We start from the raw sequence: 19549 nt of genomic DNA, 5'->3' as shown, positions 1-19549 counted from the left end.
ATCACATGGTGGGTGTCTGAGGCTTTGCCCTACCCTTGCTGTCATTCTGGTTTGTCCTCTGTGATCTCAGATCTTGATTGCAAATAAATAATTTCAAGAGTGTTAGAGGAGGGACTTGCTGTGGTTGTGGTCCATGTGCATGTACAATTCTGGACATATTGTCTTTACTACATTATAACACTCACCCTGCCGTGTTGGCAAGTCTTAGAATCATTTTTCATGTCTGTAATCAGTGAGGCCAGGTGATGGCTATGGCTGTTGACCGTGGCCATGACCGTGACAACTCAGCATGTTTGTGTGAACTCCTTCTGTGGTGTGGATTACTGTCTTGGGATGGGTCAGATGGGCAGCATCTTTAAAGGCAAGAACCATTTGACCCTAAATGTTTTCTTGTTGAATTGCAGGAAGCTCTTCGTGGGCGGTCTTGACTGGAGCACCACCCAAGGTAGGTGCCATGGCTGAATGCCAGGCGTTGCAGGCAGGCTGACCTTGGTCTTCAAGTTGCGTTGTGAATTCGTCTCTAACTACTACCTCGGGTTTCTTTAATTCTTCATTGATTTATTGTTTTGATTTCTGGGGTAAAAGGGCATTAGATTGGGCATTAGCAGGGGGCAGAGGGAATGCAATATTGGCTTTGAAAAGGTTAATATCATCCTGATGTTTCACAGCAGAATTGAGGGAGAAATTAAACTGCAGCTTCCTAGCTCAAGGCCGAGGTAGGTTCTGGAGGTAGGAGGACTGTTAGCGTGCAGAGTGCGGTGGCTAGGTCTTTGCCCAGTGGTCACTGAGTTCAGATGTAGCAAGAAGAAGCTAGTTGTCAAGTGGCCTTCGAAGTTGTTCTGCATTCTCTTAAACTTCACTTTACTGAATGCCTTTGCCAAAACCATGCTCAGTTGCAGCATTTCTGGTTTATAAGAAGACATGATGTACTCCACCATGTGGAGTCCCCATTCTTCCTCATGTGTTTTCTATCCTTTATCCTCCTCCTCTGCCCCCAAACTAGTTGATGAGTCAGTTTAAAAGTGGCTAGTTGGCCCAGCCGGTGTGGCTCAGTGGTTGAGCATTGACTTATGAACCGTGAGGTCACAGTGTGATTCCTGGGCAGGGCACATATCCCGGTTGCAGGTTCAACCTATGGGGGTGTGCAGGAGTCAGCTTATCAATGATTCTCTGTCATTATTGATGTTTCTCTCTCCCCCACCCTCTCTGAAATCAATAAAAATATATATGTATTTTAAAAGTTGCTAGTTGTAGGGGGCGGGCTAGAAGGGGTCAATGGGGGAAAAGGGGAACATGTGTAATACTTTCAACAATAAAGATTTTAAAAATAATAAAATAAAAATGAGATTTGGGAAAAAAAAGTGGCTAGTTACTTTCCAGGTTAGGCTGGTGAATCAAAAGAGCAGCACTTGCACGTGTGTGTGCGTGTGTATATTTGCATGCCAGCTGTCATGCTGTGCTTAACGCTCTGGTGTGTGTGTCTGTTTCTGTCCTGATCTCTGAGCAGAGACTCTTCGCAGCTACTTCTCCCAGTATGGAGAAGTTGTGGACTGTGTGATCATGAAAGATAAGACAACCAACCAGTCTCGAGGCTTCGGGTTTGTCAAGTTTAAGGACCCGAACTGTGTGGGCACAGTGCTGGCCAGCAGACCACACACACTGGATGGTCGAAATGTAAGTCCTGCTGCAGCTGAGATCCTCGCCCCTTTCTCTGTCACTTATCCTTCAGCTCACTGGGTTACCTGAGCTTTTGTGGATGTTTATGTTAAAGACTCTTTTCTGTGGGGTTGATCTAAAAGGACTAAGGCTCAGCCTAGCCGGTTTGGCTCAACGGATAGAGCGCCAGACTGCGGACTGAAGGGTCCAAGGTTCGATTCCAGTCAAGGGCACATGCCCAGGTTGTGGGCTCAATCCCCAGTGGGGGGTGTGCGGGAGGCAGCCGATCAATGATTTTCTCTCATCATTGATGTTTCTCTCTCCCTCTCCCTTCCTCTCTGAAATAATAAAAATATATTTTTAAAGTATTTTAAAATAAAAAAAAATAATAGGACTAAGGCTCTGGGCCTAGCCGGTTTGGCTCAGTGGATAGGGTGTCGGCCTGTGGACTAAAGGGTCCCAGATTCGATTCCAGTCAAGGGCACCTGCCCGGGTTGTGGGCTCGATCCCCAGTGTGGGGCATCAGGAGGCAGCCGATCAATAATTCTCTTTCATCATTGATGTTTCTATCTCTCTCTCCCCCTCTCTATAATCAATAAAAATATATTTTAAAAAAAGATTAAGGCTTTGTATTCAGACTGGAGGTTGGAGTAGGGTATGGATATGGACATGGTGTGAATTGATTGCAAGTGCTAGTGTGCTGTGCTATTGGCTGCTGTTGTTGACACCTTCTTTTCTAGAGAAAAGATCCTCATATTTACAACTGGCTCATTTGAAACTTCCTACAGATCGACCCAAAGCCATGTACACCTCGGGGAATGCAGCCAGAGAGGACGCGGCCAAAAGAAGGCTGGGTAAGGGGCTGGGTGGGCAACCTTGCATGTTCAACAGCCAGGTTAAAGGACACATGTGCCTTTGTTGTTCTTTTTATTTTTGTTTCTTTGTTTCCAATTACAGTTTGCATTCATTATTATTCCATATTAGTTTCAGATGTACAGCATCATGGTTAGACAAACGTGTCTTTGATCGGAATTTTTGCTCATTAAGATTAGGAGTGACTGAAGGTCATCTTTGACACTTGACCAGCTCAGAATTGCTCAGATTTATTCAACACTTTAAATTTTTTTAATCTTGTAGCCAAGAAGATAATTTTTATTAGTCTACCTTAAAAAAAAATGACAGCTCACACCTGTTTATCATTGGAGCCGTCTGCTTTTATCTGCCCCAAGTACTCTCAGCCTGCCCAAAAGGGCCGAGAGAAATTTCTTTTCCCACTCCCTCACTCCTCTCTTACTTGGTGGCCTGGTCATCCTTAACTCTGAGATTTTCACCTCCCAGCTCTGCAGCCGCTCCCCTCCAGACACAAAGCTGGTGGCTGGTCGCTTGAACAGCCAGTGTAATGACTCCTGGAGATTTTCTGAGCTGTGTGTGGCCCCTGGTGCTGGGTCAGCTGGAACAGACCTGTCTTTTGTCGCTCACCGCCCACATCTTCCCTTCCACCACCCAGCAGTTCTCAGAGAAGACTGTCACTCAGAACGCTTCCGTCCCCATAGAAAGCCCTACTGAACAGAACTGGGCTGGAGGCTGCTGAGAAACTGCACACAGGCTCCACACACACGTGTCTGATCTAAGTGGAGGCTTGAGATCTGCATTTCTAGCAGGATCCCAGCTGCTGCTGGTAGGGGCCTCAGACCCTTGAAACCATTTTTATTTTTCCAAATTTCTATTAGAAAAGTTTTCAAGTTACAGAAAACTAGATTAATCAGTTTTTATAATTTTCCAGTTATCTATATTAATATTCATCTCTGTCTGCATAAACCACTCCTAAATTCTGGAGCATGAATCTCCTAGAAGTCCAGCCTCCCACAGAATCCCCATTCCCACAACTAAGATGCCTAAGGTGTCACCCATGTCCACTCTGCCAGCTCATATTTCTATGACTGTCTCACAAATGACCTTCACAGCTTTTCAGACTGAACTTCAATCAGGGTTCAGATTGTATTTGCTTTAGTCTCTTGGCAACTTTATTAAGACAGAATAGGCACAGGCCATAATACCTGGGGAACCCTCACTCATCCCCAAAATTGCTAATCAAGAGCAGTTGGGATGACTTAACCCATAAGCTCCTTGGGGGTGTTAGGCGTGGAGGGGGTTGGGAGGGGCAGCATTTCAGGGCAGGAGCTGAAGTTTTGGTCAACAGATTGAAAATCACCATCTGAAATTAATTATGGAGGCCCCAGGTAGCTTCCTTACTGTCCTGAAATCCTTTGTTTCACAGTGTAGACCTTTAAGTTCGGTAACTGTTGTAGTTCAGAATATTTGAACAGAGTACTACAGTCTACTTTAAAATGCATTTGAAATAGCGCTACCACAGTGCTGGACTTGGTCTCCTTGGGTCTCTGGGAAAATGCTGTTCTTGGTTCTCTTTGGACTCCCTGGAACTTTCAGAGTATTCGGTGGCTTTAGCAGCTCTCAAACCCATGCAGACACTTACTTACAACCCTGGGGTTCGTGCTGAGGGCTCCCCACATGGTCTAACCAACTTTTCTTTCTTGACACAGCAGAAAGGACCCAGGAACGATAACAGTAAATCAAATAAGATATTTGTTGGTGGAATTCCTCACAATTGTGGTGAGACAGAGCTCAGGGAATACTTCAAGAAATTTGGAGTGGTGAGTTGTTCCCGCACCAGCAGCACCCAGGCAGCAGCTGCTCAACTTGGCCTAGTTGGAGTGGGTATGGTGGCTCTGTCCTCTTGCCCCGTACACCCCCAGAACAGAGCAACCAGAGCCCATCCTTTCCCTTCATGGACATTTACCATCCAGGAGAGTAGTCACGTCTTTTCCAGGCAGATGTAAACTGGCCAGGCCGGCATCCAGGAGGCTTTCCAGTTGGTTGTAAGGCGCAGTGGTTCTCAACCTTCCTAATGCCGCGACCCTTTAATACAGTTCCTCATGTTGTGGTGACCCCCAACCATAAAATTATTTCGTTGCTACTTCATAACTGTAATTTTGCTACTGTTATGAATCGTAATGTAAATATCTGATGTGCTATATGTGTTTTCCGATGGTCGCGACCACAGGTTGAGAACCTCTGCACTAGGGAGTGTTGGGGAGCAGCCAGCCTTCTGTCCCTCAATGGCAGGAAGGTGTGTTCCAGATCAGGTTCACCTGGGACCTCCAGCTAGCTCCTCCTGCCCAGGATCCGAAACATGGTGCCCACCCCTGATAGCTGCAGCCAAGGGCAGGCCTGGCCTGGTGGAGGAGTTCCAGAGTGGAGACCATTCCCAGGTTCTTGTACCAGCAGCGTGGACCTCACTATATGGGGGACCGTGGCCCAACCCTATTGCTTCCTCTGGCAGTTCTCACTGTCCTCCAGGCTGCCAGGCTTCACAGGATATGTTTGGCTCTGTGTCCTGCTCATTGTTTCCTCTATGATACAGACCTTCCCCCAGGGATGATCCTGTTTTCTGGAAGAGGTTAAAATCCTTTAGAATCTCATGGGGGTTAGAGTTAATCAGGGTCATATAGGGAACTTAGTTCTAATGGGGCCAGCAGAGGAAAAAAACTGGGCTAGGGTGCAAGTGTGCATGGGGCCATTGCACAGGCCCCTGTTGCTCAAATGCCCTGTCAGTGGTGTGGCCCCGCCTGCCGCTGTATTGTGTTTGTCAGGTGTTGAGTGTGCGAGGGCTGAGTGGCCAGGGTTTAGGAATGCCAGAGCACATGATGAGGGACACACTTATTGAGTGGAGTGGAGGTGGGGGGAGGGCAATGAGGGCTGGATCAGCAGGACAACCAGGCCACTGACCAAGGGAGGTCCTGGAGCACCAGTGCTCTGGGTCATTCCATCCTAGCGTTTTGAATGGGGAGGATGCCCTATGAGTCTCCTGGCTGTCAACTCCCCTATGGAGTGGTGGCCTGGGCCTCTGGCCTCATGAGTCTTGGACATCATCCTCTGGAAGGCAGCCTTTTGCCTCAAGACTCCCAAGACTGGAGACTTCCCAGCAGGCATTTGGCTTGGGACTTCTGTTCTAGCCAGAGGTGCTCTTAGGCACCGTGGCATCCAGGTCCTCAAACAGCCATTTTCTCTTGCAGGTCACAGAAGTGGTCATGATCTACGACGCAGAAAAGCAGAGGCCTCGAGGTAAAAGAGATGGAGTTTGTCCTTGACCTTCCCCCTCAGATGGCAAACTATCTCACAATTAGGTGGTGGTTGTAGCAAGCATTGCCTCAGTAAAGGGTGATTTGGAGACAAATGATTAAAACGTAGGCTCTTCCTGTGCAGCCCCCAGCTTGTCTGTGCTCCCCAAGGTCAGACATTACTGTCTTTTTTTTTTTTTTTTTTTTTTGGCTCATTCTTTTAAAGTTTTTACAATTTGACATGAATTTGAACATGGTTTCTGTTCTTTAATGTGCACTGAAAGACTTGTGTCCTTTTCCATTGTGACCTTCTTTAGTTAAGACTGTCTCTTGCCTTCAGTTCATGCCAGTGTAGTTTGTCTCCTGCCTTCAGCTCATGCCAGTGTAGTCAGAAGTCTCATTTCATGTTGTCAGGCCAGATCTGCTACAGCTCAGCTTGAATGTGGAGTTTCCCTTATTCACCTCATGCTTTTTTCCTGTTTTTCTTATTTTTCTCCTCAGTCAATGGGGCTGGCGGGAGGAAGGGCACATCCCCTCCAGGGCAGCCCACCCTTGCACGTCTGGCCTGGGCCAGCCGGCACCTGACATCCATGCCCTTTTGGGTTTGGTGGTTTTACTTTTTTTGTTTTTTGTTTTTTGTGTGGCTGCTGCTCTTTGTCCCTGCCCATTTGTTTTGTCTCATCAGCTGCTTTGGGCCCTGGCCAGGAGCTAGCTGATCTGCCGGTCCAGGCCCTACAGCCCCTGCCCTGCGGAGACCCCTAGAGCGCTGGGCTGCCGTCCGCAGCATGCGCCCGCCATGCTGGAGAATAGTTTGCCATTTGAACTTCCATCCTCTTACTCCATGATTAAGTAATGTCTCCTCCCTTCATGTTGATTAAGCTGTTAAGTCATAGTCTTAATTTTAACATAGACGTACATGCTTAGTGACATATTAAGTGTTTCATAGTAAATATAGTAATAATATTAAGTAAGTTGTTTTCCTTTCTCTCTGTGAATTTTTGTGATTAACGATCTCTCTTTAGATTTCTCTTCTCCAGGTGCTAAATTATATCACACAGGTACAGGCCATCCTGCAGTCAGAGGAGGGAGCGGGCTTTGCTCCAGTGGGGTGTAAACGAAGTTTCAGTGTGTTTCTGTGCCGCTTCCTCAGTGGTGATGTCGCCTCTTGACACAGACGCATCCCTAGACGTCCCGCCCCAGGCTCCTTACCCACGAGTCACCGCCTCTTGTGCCCTAATGGACCTCGCGAGCCCTGTGGTTTCAGATACTCCTCCTGCACTCTGAGAAAATGTTACCTTGTAATATGCGTTTATCACCCGTGCTGTGTTTCACCATTGCCTCTGATCTTGTGAAGCCTCAGGACATGGGGATCCCGAGGCTGCTTTTAGATTCCCCAGGTCACTCACCCCCTCCCAGGCCACCTGCGGTCCTCACCCTGGGCCCAGGGCGGGGGGTGCAAGCAGGACAGGCTGGTGGGGAGAGAACTTTGGGCTTGGGCCTGCGTTCCCCTGTGGTGCACACCGTCCTCAGCCACCTGGCTTTGTAGGTCTCTGCGAGTCCCCATGAGCTTCCGCGAGCGCTAGGCAAGCAGAGGGTAGGAGCACCACCCAGAGAAGCAGCTGGTCAGCAGGTGTCCCAGAAACAGCTCTTTCCTACCTTACTCTCCAGAAGCTCCCACAAAGTCATCCCCGCACCCTGTCCTGTTGGTTTAAGACAGGGTCCCTGTCTCTGGGGTTCTGCGTGTATCTGCCAGATGGCAACCCCTGACCTCTGGCCCACTCAGTCCTGCTTCTATCTTTGCTCCTCTTCCCTTTCTCCTGCTCCCCACCCTCCCACCAGCTTTGTCTCCTCTCCAATTTTGCTGTCATGGTTCCGTTTCTTCTCTCACGCCACATGTAGATTCTGTGTGCATGCATGTGCAGAGAGAACAAGACCAAAGGCTCCTGCATCCCAGCTGTCCCTCCCTGCTAGTCTGTCACCTGACTTTCTGAGCTGCCTTCTCTCTGTTTCCATCCTTCCACCGCCATTTTGCCTGTGATCTTCCCAGGTGGTCTCCAGCACAGGCCTGCCCCTAGCTCCACGCCTCTGCCACAGAACACTGTCCCTGTGCCCCTTCCCCACGCCCATCTTCAGCCCCTTCTTGGCTTTGGCACTTCCCCTCACCCATCTTTTGTTCTTTGGGATCTCCTGGCAGCTGTCTGCCATGTGTCCTTTTGTGCTCAAAGCTGATGGGCCCCGGGAGCAAGGGCAATAGACTGAGGACCAGACACGCCACGTTAGCCGGGTGGTCGCGCTCACCCAGACCAACCAAACTTCGTTTATACTGCCACTTCCTTGCATTTGGAAAATGCTAAATTATTTTCTGTTTAAATTTTTCTTTGATGACATGGTGCCTCTTGCTCTTGCTGCTGACAGCAGAGTTGACCTGCTGGAACCCGCTGTGGCCTGTATCTTTGTGTATTTTATTACATAGATGTGTGCAGATAGATACCTGTATACATACGTATGTGACCTTGACAGGACTCCTTGGGCTTACCCAACGGTGTTGGATAAGCCTAGCGAGGCACTAACTGTGGTATAGACCGTACTGTTAACGCCTAGGACAATATATGGCTGCTGTCAGCACTAGCTGCAAAGCACATTGCAAGCCGAGGGGGAGAACCCTGGGTTTCAGCGAAGCAACAGTGCATCCACAGGACACCTGCAACTGAGGCGGAGTGCTCAGCTGCTCCCTGCCTTGTACTTGTCTTCCACAGAATGTTCTAGCACCAACAGGGCATACCCTGCCATGTTTCATGGCCCTCGCTGTTGGGCTGTTCAGGCTGCTGCTCCCTAAGGGGTGCCCTGGCTGTTCCAAAGTGTCCAATTGGAACCCCAGCTCGAGCTGGGCCGAGGCGTCCGGCGGGTCCCCCTGCCTCACTCATTTGCTGGATAGGCCTGCAGCCCCCTCCCTCACTTGCTTCGCTGAAGCCCTGGGTTGATCCTTCGGCCCGTCCCTAATACTGTTCATCATCCTGTTTTGTGTCACAACACCCTGCTACCTTGATTCACTCTTCGTCGTTGGCTAGGTTTTGGATTTATTACTTTCGAGGACGAACAATCAGTGGACCAGGCTGTCAACATGCATTTTCACGACATCATGGGCAAAAAAGTGTGTAGTTGTAGTTTTATTTTACCTTAAGACCAAACCAAGTCTCAGGCAACTGAGGGATGTCACTGGAAACAAAAATTCCTTCATAGAAGAGGTCCGGGTGAGAGGTGCCGGGACCCTCGACTGTGGGGTGGGACCTGGGCCTCTGGAGACTTGGGTGGTGGGCGGTGGGCCTCCAGTGACATTGCGGGTTGCCTCAGGCTTGGTTCCAGTGACCACTCCTTCAGATGTCTGAACTGTATTCCAATTGTTCATCCACCCCGCGATGGGCAGCCAACCTTTAAGAACAGGTTTCGTGTAAAACTGAAAGAAATGTAAACATCCTGAAGGATTGGTTGTTTTAATTGGGTCACTTACTGTGAAACTCCGGTACCAACCACATGCTCTCGATAGTACTTAACTCCATGCAGTCAAGTGACCTCTGGTTGTTTCATCTTCATACTGTGTTGCCACCATGGAGGTACTGTCAGAAAGTGGCCCATAACTACTCATTTGCCTGGGCCCTTCGAGCTTTTGGAGAACTTAACAGTAAAATGAGTAACTGGCAGAAATTCTGTCGTGTGGGGTTCCTTATAGTTAGCAAAGTCTGGGGCCCACGTTTTGGTAGGATCCCCGTTTGGGTCCTTATAAAGCCTGCTCAGCGCACCCCGGCGGCAGTCCCGTTGGTGTGTGTTCCCAGTTTCTCCTCATTCGGTTCAGCATGCCCAGCCCTTCTGATTGAGATACTGGAGGAAGCATGGCACTGGGGTCTGCCCAGGTAGCCTGCTCCCTGATGTTCAACAGGGCAGCCGTTCATACTTGCCAGGGGCTCAGGTTTCCCTACAGGCTTAATCCCATTTGAACCCAACTAAGTGGGAGACACATACCTCACTCCGAAACTCAATGAAGCTTTTAGTTTAAAATCATCATGAGGACTTCAAGGATACACACCAGTTAAGAACACAAGATCAGAGGAGTCCACATTCAATAGTTGAAGGTCCTGTGATGTTTAAAACTTGGAAGAAATGAGGTGCTGCTTCAGGCGCAGAAAGGTCTGCTAAGTGCACGATCTGTCCCTGCTCCAGGCTGCCAGCCACCTGCTGTGGGATGCAGGGTATCTGAGTCTGGACTGCTCAGAGCTGACACTAAGAGGGTTTCTCGTGCCGGCGGGAGTCTGGCTTCTGTCGCAGCACCTTCACTAATCCCCACCAGTTCTTCAGTGGGGATTTCCGACTAACAGGCTCCCGTCCCACTTTAATTAAAACCAGAATAGAGTGACTTTTGCGCTCCCATAGGAAGAGAGTAAAGGACCTTTTTTAATTACAGGGGCTGCTTTTCTTTGTAAGCAGGAGCCAAATTTCTTTAAGGAGAGTGTGTGAAGACCCTTTAGCTTCAGCTCTTTGACTCTCCCTTGGTTCTGCTGCCCAGTTGCCTTTAGCTAAGGGAACTTCATTCCCATCAGAGGAGTGGCCTTGAGGCATCAGGAAGGGAGGAAGGGTCTTTTGTGCCTCTGTTTTAAGGGAGCACTGACAGAATTCTGATACCTAATGGTTATTTAGCTCACCAGACTAAGACCCCAAGGATGACTCCATGTGGATCTGTTGTCCCGCTTATTAAAGTTTATCCAAAAAGAAAAAAATCCAGGATTCTCAAATGCTGAGACAACTCTGGAAGTGGGGCATCTTTTTGCCAATGAGCAGCATAAGTGGGGTAATCACCACTTCCTGCTATGCTGACCTCTCCCCTGGCTGTGGCTCCTGACATGTCCAAAGAGGAAGAGTCCTGGGCTGCTGACCCAACACAGTATGAAGATTGCTTACTGATCCAAATGTCCATTTTATTGCATGTTTGTTTACTTTTTGTTAGATGTAATGTAAGGCTCTTTATCATATCCATTCCCTCTGACATTATTTTGAGTTAATTGAGATTTTTTTAAGCGTTAGCCTGGGGAAGGTAAGTCTTTATCTTCCTTTAGACATTTTAAATTAAAAACCTAAGTAAACCAACTGTGTTTCTCAGGTATGAGCTGAAGGTGCAGGCAGGGTGGGTGGGCTCCGAAGAGATCCCCCACCACCGTGATGCGGCCAGGGGCGGGCTCCTGCCACTCAGTGCTCCCAGGGCTGTGATTATTGGAATGGCCCTGGTCTCTGTCCCGGGTTTATGAGGCTGTTGAAAGAGGACACTGCTCTTTTACCTTGACTGAGAGACCCTTGTCGTGCATAAAATGCTCAAGGGTCCCTGCTCTGCAGCACATAGGGCTTAGCATGTCACAGTCACATCTGTTGTACCTGAGAAACATTTTTTAAATATAATAATTAAAACAGAAAAAAAAACCTTTTTAAAGAAAAAGCTACTGGCCTAAATAAGGTATATAGTTAAGTATTTAGTTTTAAGTTATAATAAGATGCTAAGTGTAGTCATAAGTTACCTGAGGGTGTGTCTGAAGGGAAGGGGCCTGGGACCCGTGCGTTCCCCTGAACCAGACCTCGGTTTGTCTAGGTGGAGGTTAAACGGGCTGAGCCTCGCGACAGTAAAAGTCAAGTGCCTGGACAGCCAGGGGCCAGCCAGTGGGGGAGCCGCGTCATGCCCAGTGCCGCCAATGGCTGGGCAGGCCAGCCCCCACCTACGTGGCAGCAAGGATATGGCCCACAAGGTAAGATTCTTCCCAGGACAAGCTACTGCACCCACTTCTCCAGACTTAGCGCAGAGGTGGGGCTCCCTACTCAACTGGGCCCTGGGTTCCGCCTTATCACCAGGTCCCTCTCAAGAGTGGTGTGGTCCTCGGTGGTATGTTTGGGCCCTGGCCAAGTCCATGTTTGGGGTTTGGGCCAGCAGGGCTGCAGTGAGCATCCTTGCCCTTGCGGTCTGGGGTGGTTTACTTAGGTTCTTCCACAGACAGGTCAGGATAACCTGGTGGGTTTTGAGACTCTGATGGTGAGCAAGTGAGGTTTTCGCCTGGCTAGAAGGAGAGTCCTGCTTCTTTGGTTCTTTGGGTCTTTTCTGTTCCACAGGTTTTAGGCTGACATCAGCTGGGCTGTTGGGTCCTCTGTGTGGGGTCCAGAGAGCAGTTAAGGACAGCCTGGCAGGATGGTTGGAGAGGGGGGCCCTGGGATGGGATCTGGGAACCTCTATCCTTGTTGGAAACCCAAATAAGCAGCAGCGTCCAGAGAGGAGCAGATGGAGGCCAAGTGGGCCTGTCTGTACCCAGGGCATCCAACACCCCTGATTTTGCAGAGCTATCCACACAGTTCAAGGCTTTATTCCTGCTCTCTCCAGAGCTGTCGTTTTTAAAACCTGCATTTATTGCAAAATGAAACACCTCCAGTAAACTAATTCCAGACACTCATCCACCAGCAGGTGAAGGACCCATGCTTGGCCGGTAGTCAGGCCTGAGATGCCACACATGCACCTGAGTCTCTGATCTGTGGGCGTTCCCTCCATCCCTTTTGACGGTTCTGTTTAAGAGCCAGGGCCATTGACCCAGTGGCTTTTCTCTGAATCCTCCCCTGTGGAAGAGGACATGGACAGCAATACCTGGTGTTCTTGGGATCACAGGGCATGTCGAGAGGGGCTCCAGGAGAGTTCCACCAATGATGGCAATCATGCTATGAGAGTAGGAGGGCAGGGCGGTGCTTGGCATGCAGTCGGTGACATTGGCCTAACAACACCAATCCCCATCTTTGTTTTCTGGTTTAGGAATGTGGGTGCCAGCAGGACAGGCAATTGGTAAGTCTTTGTTCGGGAAACGGGGAGATGACGAAATCTGAAGTGCAGTGGGCCCCTGGCAGGCCTGGGTCTGGGCAGGTGGGGGTAGTGTGTGCCATGCTCTCCCTCACCCTGTATCCTGTGTTCCAGGTGGCTACGGACCGCCCCCTGCGGGAAGAGGAGCTCCCCCACCACCCCCGCCATTCACCTCTTACATTGTGTCTACCCCTCCTGGAGGGTTCCCTCCTCCACAGGGCTTCCCACAGGGCTACGGCGCCCCCCCACAATTCAGTAAGTCCTGGGGCCATGGGTGGTCTTTTCAGCACACCTTTTATAGACTGCCTAGAGCTCGCACTGGGGGTGCAGTCGGAAGCCTGTCTTGGTTCCTCTGCCTGGAGGAAAAGGATGGGCTGGCCTTGTGGACTCCATATTTGTTGGCTTCGGCCTCCTTATGGGCCAGCCGCATGAGTTGTAACAGCACGAAGACCTTGTTCTTCCTCATGGTCATGCCTCGAATGGGCCTCTAGACATAATCTCTGTGATTCATAATTGAGGGGCTTCAGGTCTTGATTCACTTTCCTCTGTGCTTTACTTTGTGGTTGAAGATCTGAGTGTCGAGCATCCAACTCACTGGGAAGGTTAGGGTTCTCCTCTGACCTCAGTACCCTCAGAACAAAAGGGCACAGCCTAGCCTGGCTGGAGCGGCTTGGTTGATTGTCATCCTGTGCACCGAAAGGCAGCTGGTTCGATTCCCGATTAGAGCACATACCTGGGTTAGGGATTTGATCCCTGGTTGGGTTGCATACAGAAGAAAACTGATCGATGTTTCTCACATCAATTCTCTCTCCCCCTCTCTAGGAGCTGGGTTCCATAGTAAAGAGGAACCCCTCACATAACTCAGATGGCCACATACCATTTCACCAACATAAAGGGTCCTACTGTCTTTTTACTAATAAGTCCTTGGGGTCCAGGTGTGTCATTCTTGGGGCAGTGTGGACCAGCCACATTGGTAGGCTCAGTGACTATAAGTGACCAGTGTCCGAGGACTGGGCAATTCAGTTCTGTGGCCTGGAGCAGGGCCTCATGATGGATGACTTTGCCTTGTGGCTCTTCAGAGAAAAGGTGTGTCTGCTTTAACAAGATAAGAGGTAGATAGAAACATTATCTGCAGCCTGAGGAAACATGGATTGGGTGTGTCTTTTGTCTTCTCAAAGCACATGGATTGGACTGTGTTGGACGGTTGATTTCTGTCCTTCTAATGAGCATTCCTGAGCAGTGAATTACCAGCCAGCACCTACCACAGGCACCTAGTTCCTGGGCCTGCTTCAGCTCCCGCTGTCCCAACTGCCCACAGTTTTCATGCTGGTCTCTTACCCTTCATCCTCAGGGCCTGGCCGCACAGGTGTTTCAGATGGAAATCCTGTGAAGGCTCCTGGTGTCTGGGCCGTGGGCAAGCATGGTGTTTGTTTTTCTGTCCTGTTTGTTTGCAGGTTTTGGCTATGGGCCTCCACCTCCACCGCCAGATCAGTTTGCGCCACCAGGGGTCCCCCCTCCACCTGCCACTCCTGGGGCAGCACCTCTGGCCTTCCCGCCGCCTCCCTCTCAGGCTGCCCCGGATATGAGCAAGCCCCCAACGGCACAGCCAGACTTTCCCTACAGTCAGTATGGTGAGTGGCCATGCCTCCCCCTGACTTCCTCCCTCACAGGCGGATTTCCCACCAGTGTTTTCTGGGTCGGGTGGTCTGAGGTGTGGGAGTTGTTGGAGAGTTCACGTGACCTAGGATCAAGCAGGCGTCAAGTGGGATTTTGGTTGCTTGGGTTTTTGCCAGGGCACTAATCGCAGAAAAGCATGGATTGCACAGCAGGTGATCCCAGGACTATGGGTTTGGAAAACAGGCTATAACTGGGCCCCTAGGAGGATGGTGCGAGGGCTGCAATTGCTGTTTGGCTGAGGATATCCCCTGCAGGCCTGTCCCTTCGGTGCCTCGGTTATCCGAGTGCAGAGCGCAGGCAAGAGTGTCAGCTGGGTGGTCTTGCTCTGGTCTGGGGCAGGTACTGGCTTTGGCATTGGCTTTGTGCTTCACTTGAGGGGCTAGTCTTGGAGTAGGTGCTTCTGAATTGGGTCTGCAAGGTGACAGCTGAGTGGGGGAACTCCTGTGAGGACAGGGTGTGGCCTTGGGTCTCTCCCCACACCGGGGTCAGTCCCCTGCCTGCCATGAGGGGCCAGGGCCTTCAGGTCTCCTGTGAGAGTTTCAGCCCCTGGTTTTCCATGTTATGGTGTGAACTGTGTGTCACCCAAGACCACAATATCTGCAAGTCGGTCCACTCTTACCCTCTAATGCAGTCCCGCCAGCTGACCAGATGCTCCCCAGCACCCCTGCATTGTATACTCTTGTTCCCTTCGGGGCCTTGCAGGGCTGTGGTCACTGAGTACATGGGTTCTCGACCCTGCCTGGAACAGGACGTGTTGGCGACAGACATGTGAGCGGCCCTGGGTGGGGGTGTACATGATCTCGAGTGTGTCCCCTCCCTACCACCCTGGGGTAGTCACCCTGGTCTCGTCTCTCGCCAGGCCTGGGTACCTATTCTCAAGACCCGGCGGGCTTCGGGCCCATACTTTGTTTACACTCTTATGGTCAGGCTGAGCAGTGATATGGCCTAGGTAGGTGGCGCCTCCTCATGCACGGTCCTCACCTGCCTGCACCCGGGCACCGGACGTTGCCTCCTCTGCTGTCCCGGGCGGGGTGGAACCACACTGCCCTCTGGGGCACGGCCCAGGAGCTCTGCCTCCGAGTGTGCCCCCAATTGGGAATCCGGGGGCCCTGGGATGGCCTTCATCCAAAGTGTGTGGTCCGGGTGGGCAGGGAGCGAGGACAGTGCTGCCCCTCATTCCAGAAGTGTCTTCATACCCACCAAGGCCAGTAGTGCAGGGTCAGGGTCCTTTTTAGAGAGGGACCTGCCCCACTCAGATGGGCTCTGCAGGTGCATCCAACTAGAGTCATTGAAGCCTAATGGTCCGCATGTAGTCCCTGCCCACTCCCATGTATGGAAGCCTCCAGGTTGGGTCAACTCTGGAGGGAGGACCGTCTGGGGCCTGAGGCGCATCTGGAGGGAGGCTAGGGCAGATTAGATGTTTCCTTAAATCCTGAAAGTCATGCCTGAGCTCACCCTGCATTGTACTCGAAAACAGACTTTCTAGGAACCCAAGGTCCGCCGAGCTGGGCCAGGTGATTGATATGTGTCTCCAAGCCCAAGGTTCTCTCCTGATCCTCAGCTCTGCCACCAGGGCTCCTGCCCTAAGTCTTTGGGGACAAGTGAGGGTCGGTCAGGATCAGACAGGACAGACCATGGGTCCACGAGGTCTCATAGACTCTTTTATTTCTGTGCGGAGACAGGGTCCTGCTAGGGTTTGAGGGTGGGCTTTTCTGGAGACACGTGCTCCTGGGGGCCCAGTGATGTCAGGTGGGAGCGGGACCCTGGGTCCTGTTGCTGGGACCAGCTCCCCCGGCCACTCATTGCACTCTTTCCCCGCAGGTTATGGACAGGACTTGGCCGGCTTTGGGCAGGGTTTCTCAGACCCCAGCCAGCAGCCCCCTTCCTATGGGGGCCCCTCAGTGCCAGGCTCCGGGGGCCCCCCTGCTGGTGGAAGTGGCTTCGGACGAGGTCAGAACCACAATGTTCAAGGATTCCACCCCTACCGACGCTAGCTAGCTGGTGCCACGCAGGCGGCTAGATGGCTGAGACCCAGGATTCGAAACTTGTGAACTCGTGACAATCACAAACTTGGCAGAAAAATCGCGATTCAACCTTGGGGGGAGGGGCAGACGTGAGGCTTTTGGAGGCGGCTGTGGGTGTCTGAACTGAAGTTTTTAAATATATTTCTTTCTCTAACCCATCAGCACAATAAAAAAAAAGTCACTGGTTCAACAACAGGGTTTTAAAAAGTCTTCAGCTTTAATTCAAAACTTCAGGTTTCTTTTTCCTTCTTTTTTTTTTTGAAATTATTTTCCTGAGCCTTTTGTTTTACCGTAGATTGTAAACTTTTATGTTAAAGAAAAAAATATACATTTACAAATTGTGAGATTTTTAAGAGAAATTTTCTACAATGTATACTGGCTTATTTTTTAATTTAAAACAGGGTTTCTGTCGGCACTGGTGGAAGTGAGGGGCATTTTTGGTCCCCGTACTCCTGGCTTTGAGGGTTGGGACTCGTTGGTCCAGAAACTCTGGAGCTTAAAAAAGCAGTCTACTGAGTGTGTTTCGTTTTTGTTTATTCCTTGCTTTTGTCGATTGATCTGCCTGGCGGTGTCTGCAAGTGCACCGTGGGGGCTGCACCCGCCTGGCTCGGCTGGCAACCACCCCGCGTCCAACTGCATCAAGGACCAGGAGGTCTTGTCAGCCTACTTCCCGCGCATGTGGCTTCAGGGCATCCCCACTGACCAGTTTGACCCTGGTTTGAATAAAGAGAAGTGCGTTTGGATTAGAACCCATGTTGTGTCATTTGTTCCCTCCCTGCTGGGGAAGAACCCCGCCCACAGGAGAACCTCCATCTACCCTGGCTCCTCCGTGGTCTTGCAATGACTTGAGGCCTGCTTCAGGGCGGGGCCTGGCCCCAACCTTGGTGGGTCTAGGAGTCTTTGGGTTCTGGCAGATGTGGGTTTTAGGATGTTTAGGCAGGGGCCCGGTGAGAGCTGCAGTGCCAGTGTGAGGTTCTGGAATTCATAGCCACTTGCTGGGTGCCAAGGAAAAGGCATACAGACAGATGTGGCTGGGGATTGGCCAGACCTCCCTAGTCCCTCTGGGAGTGATACCTGGACTGTGCCCTTGGGAAGGACACTCAGCCTTTGCACAAATTGGGCTGTTGACATGGGTGATGTGGGCATTGGGGCATTCAGTCAGGGCCCTGGGATGAAGCATGCTGGCTGGGACACTTATTAGGGCCCAAGAGGCAGGGCTGGGCCAGGGAGTAGGGTAGCTTGCTCCCAGCCCTTGGGCCAAGTCCACATGGATCCTAGAGATGAGTGGGAGAGTGGGTAGGAGGCTAAGGGGAGCTGAGAGCCCTGGGGCCAGGAAGTTGGAATGGGATCTGACATCCCACAAGGGCTACCCCCTCCTATTGGACACATAGAGGCCTGGCCTGCAAAGTCCTTCCAGCCTCCGATATTTTGGACTACATATTTTTGACTGTCCCTCATCCCAGATGCCCAGGACTTTGACATTCAATGAAGCCCCTATTTGCAACCCTGAGAAGAGAGGTGAGTCAGAGCTTGCAGGCTGGACTCCCTTGGCTGAGGCTGGTCTGGCCTCTTGGAGAGGTGGGACGGTGGGGACAGGTCCTGGGTCCCAGGAGTCTGGCCCCTGGGAAAGAGCTGTGACCAATTGTTCTGGGTGTGTGGCTCTCCTGTGGCCACTGACCACAAACTGGCATAAAACAACAATGTTTATTCTTTCACAGTTCTAGAGATCAGGAGTCTGACATGGTCTCAAGGTGTGTCATTGGGGGCCATTATTTTGTCATTCTAAAGATCACAATCAAGATTTTAAAATATAAAAAACAGAGTCATCCAAAATGGTTTGATGCCTCCAATGTGCCAGGCTTGAGATAAACTAATTAACAGAACAGCCATAACCCTCCCCCACACAGTTGAGTGGCTCAGCCCAGGAACCTTCACTGTGATCTCCAAAACCCCTCTGGGTGGTAGCCTTCCCTGTTCCCTCTGGAGCTGCTGCCACCAAGGTTTACAGAAGCAGCAGGAAGGAGCAGGATCACACCATGGTCATCACAGCTAATAAACTTTCCCTCCTTTTATTAGTGAAATTAATTGGCAAAATAATTTTTTTAATTTTAGGTCTCTGGCGAAGGGCATTGTGCAAACAGGGATTTCCAGCCAGTAGGGTGCTCTCAGGAGCCCGTGTCACACCCTACAGAACACATCCTGTGGCCCCAAATGATGTATTCCCTTGGGGACAGGAAGGGACACCTCTCCTTGGGGTGGAGTTTCATTGGCTCTTCTCCCAGGATTGTGGGAATGGCTGAGGAGATTCTCAGCTTCCTTGGAGACTTTCCTTTCCTCCAGGCCAGCCCAGCTCCCCACAGAGCCACTGGTGTCAGCCAAGCCCTACCCAACAAGCTAGAGTGGAGGCCAGGAGGGGATGGGAGGCTCTGCTTCTCTTGCGTTAGTAGCACCCAGGTCATCCCAAACCCCAGGACCTTTGCACACCTGCTCCCTCTTCCAGGAAGGCACCCTCTCAGCGGGGCTGGAAGCCAATTCACATTTATGTTACTGATATGCTTGGGCTGTCCTCAGCCATTTCACTGTGTTTTCTGTTATGTGTCTTTTTTGTCTTTTATGCCTCCTGGTGTTTTGTTTTGATTTGTTTTGTTTTCAGCCAAAATACTAGAGTATTTTCTAGTGTAGCATTTTAGTCTTTTTAATGACTTTTTTCATTATATATATATACATATGTTATTTTGTGTGTGTGTGTTCTTTTTTGTGTGTGTGTGAGCACAAACTGAGCTTTATTTCATTGCAAGTGATGTTACCTATGTACACATTTTTTTCTCTTTCAAGTTAACTGCTGAAATTGCCCTTAAAGAGACCACACTGTAAAATGTGTTTAATTACTAATTTATTAAATTTTCCTGTCAATTGACACATTCTGTATGGAGCCTTTCAAGGATGTTTTGAGAGTTTATTTACAATCACTGAAAGCAGGTGGTTCTGTAAAACTTACAGGCAATTGTAGACTCCTTAAACTCACAACATATATATATTTCAACATTTAAACAGAAGCCCATTTTCTTCCAAAGTAATTTTCTCCCACTTTCTCATAAAAATATAAGAAAGACCACTGAACCGTCAAGAAAGGAAAAACACCTTTTGGGTGAAGTGGGCAGCGTGTTGTATTGCTTTGCTTC

The 19549-nt window shown here is 50.2% G+C and overlaps 1 protein-coding gene across 7 annotated transcripts; it reads left to right on the top strand.

Moving 5' to 3' along the window:
* The first annotated feature begins 255 nt into the window (after nt 1-255).
* DAZAP1 (DAZ associated protein 1) lies at nt 256-16562 on the top strand. Of its 7 annotated transcripts, XM_014540120.1 has the most exons (13): nt 256-445; nt 1508-1674; nt 2445-2510; nt 4218-4328; nt 5751-5799; nt 8864-8946; nt 11425-11578; nt 12622-12651; nt 12781-12921; nt 14121-14297; nt 15046-15111; nt 15203-15292; nt 16165-16252. In XM_014540120.1, the coding sequence occupies exons 1-12, from the start codon at nt 271-273 to the stop codon at nt 15280-15282; spliced, it is 1299 nt and encodes a 432-aa protein (XP_014395606.1). In that variant the 5' UTR covers nt 256-270; the 3' UTR covers nt 15283-15292; nt 16165-16252. The 7 variants fall into 7 exon arrangements, with proteins under 7 accessions (XP_014395606.1, XP_014395603.1, XP_014395602.1 ...); XM_014540117.1 differs by lacking the exon at nt 15203-15292 and having other exon boundaries at nt 4221-4328; nt 16165-16562; XM_014540116.1 differs by lacking the exon at nt 15203-15292 and having other exon boundaries at nt 16165-16562.
* The last annotated feature ends 2987 nt before the right edge of the window (nt 16563-19549 follow it).

Source organism: Myotis brandtii, unplaced genomic scaffold (assembly GCF_000412655.1).
Source record: "Myotis brandtii unplaced genomic scaffold, ASM41265v1 scaffold236, whole genome shotgun sequence".
Classification (NCBI taxonomy): domain Eukaryota; kingdom Metazoa; phylum Chordata; class Mammalia; order Chiroptera; family Vespertilionidae; genus Myotis; species Myotis brandtii.
This window is presented reverse-complemented; position numbering and strand designations above follow the sequence as displayed.

Bases quoted from the DNA above. Each gene is read 5' to 3' on its own strand.
- DAZAP1 (XM_014540116.1), top strand. From the start codon at position 271: ATGACCGTGACAACTCAGCATGTTTGTGTGAACTCCTTCTGTGGTGTG. The intron at 2,511-4,217 runs GTAAGGGGCTGG...TTCTTGACACAG, and splicing joins CGCGGCCAAAAGAAGGCTGG to CAGAAAGGACCCAGGAACGA. The intron at 8,947-11,424 runs GTGTGTAGTTGT...CGGTTTGTCTAG, and splicing joins ACGACATCATGGGCAAAAAA to GTGGAGGTTAAACGGGCTGA.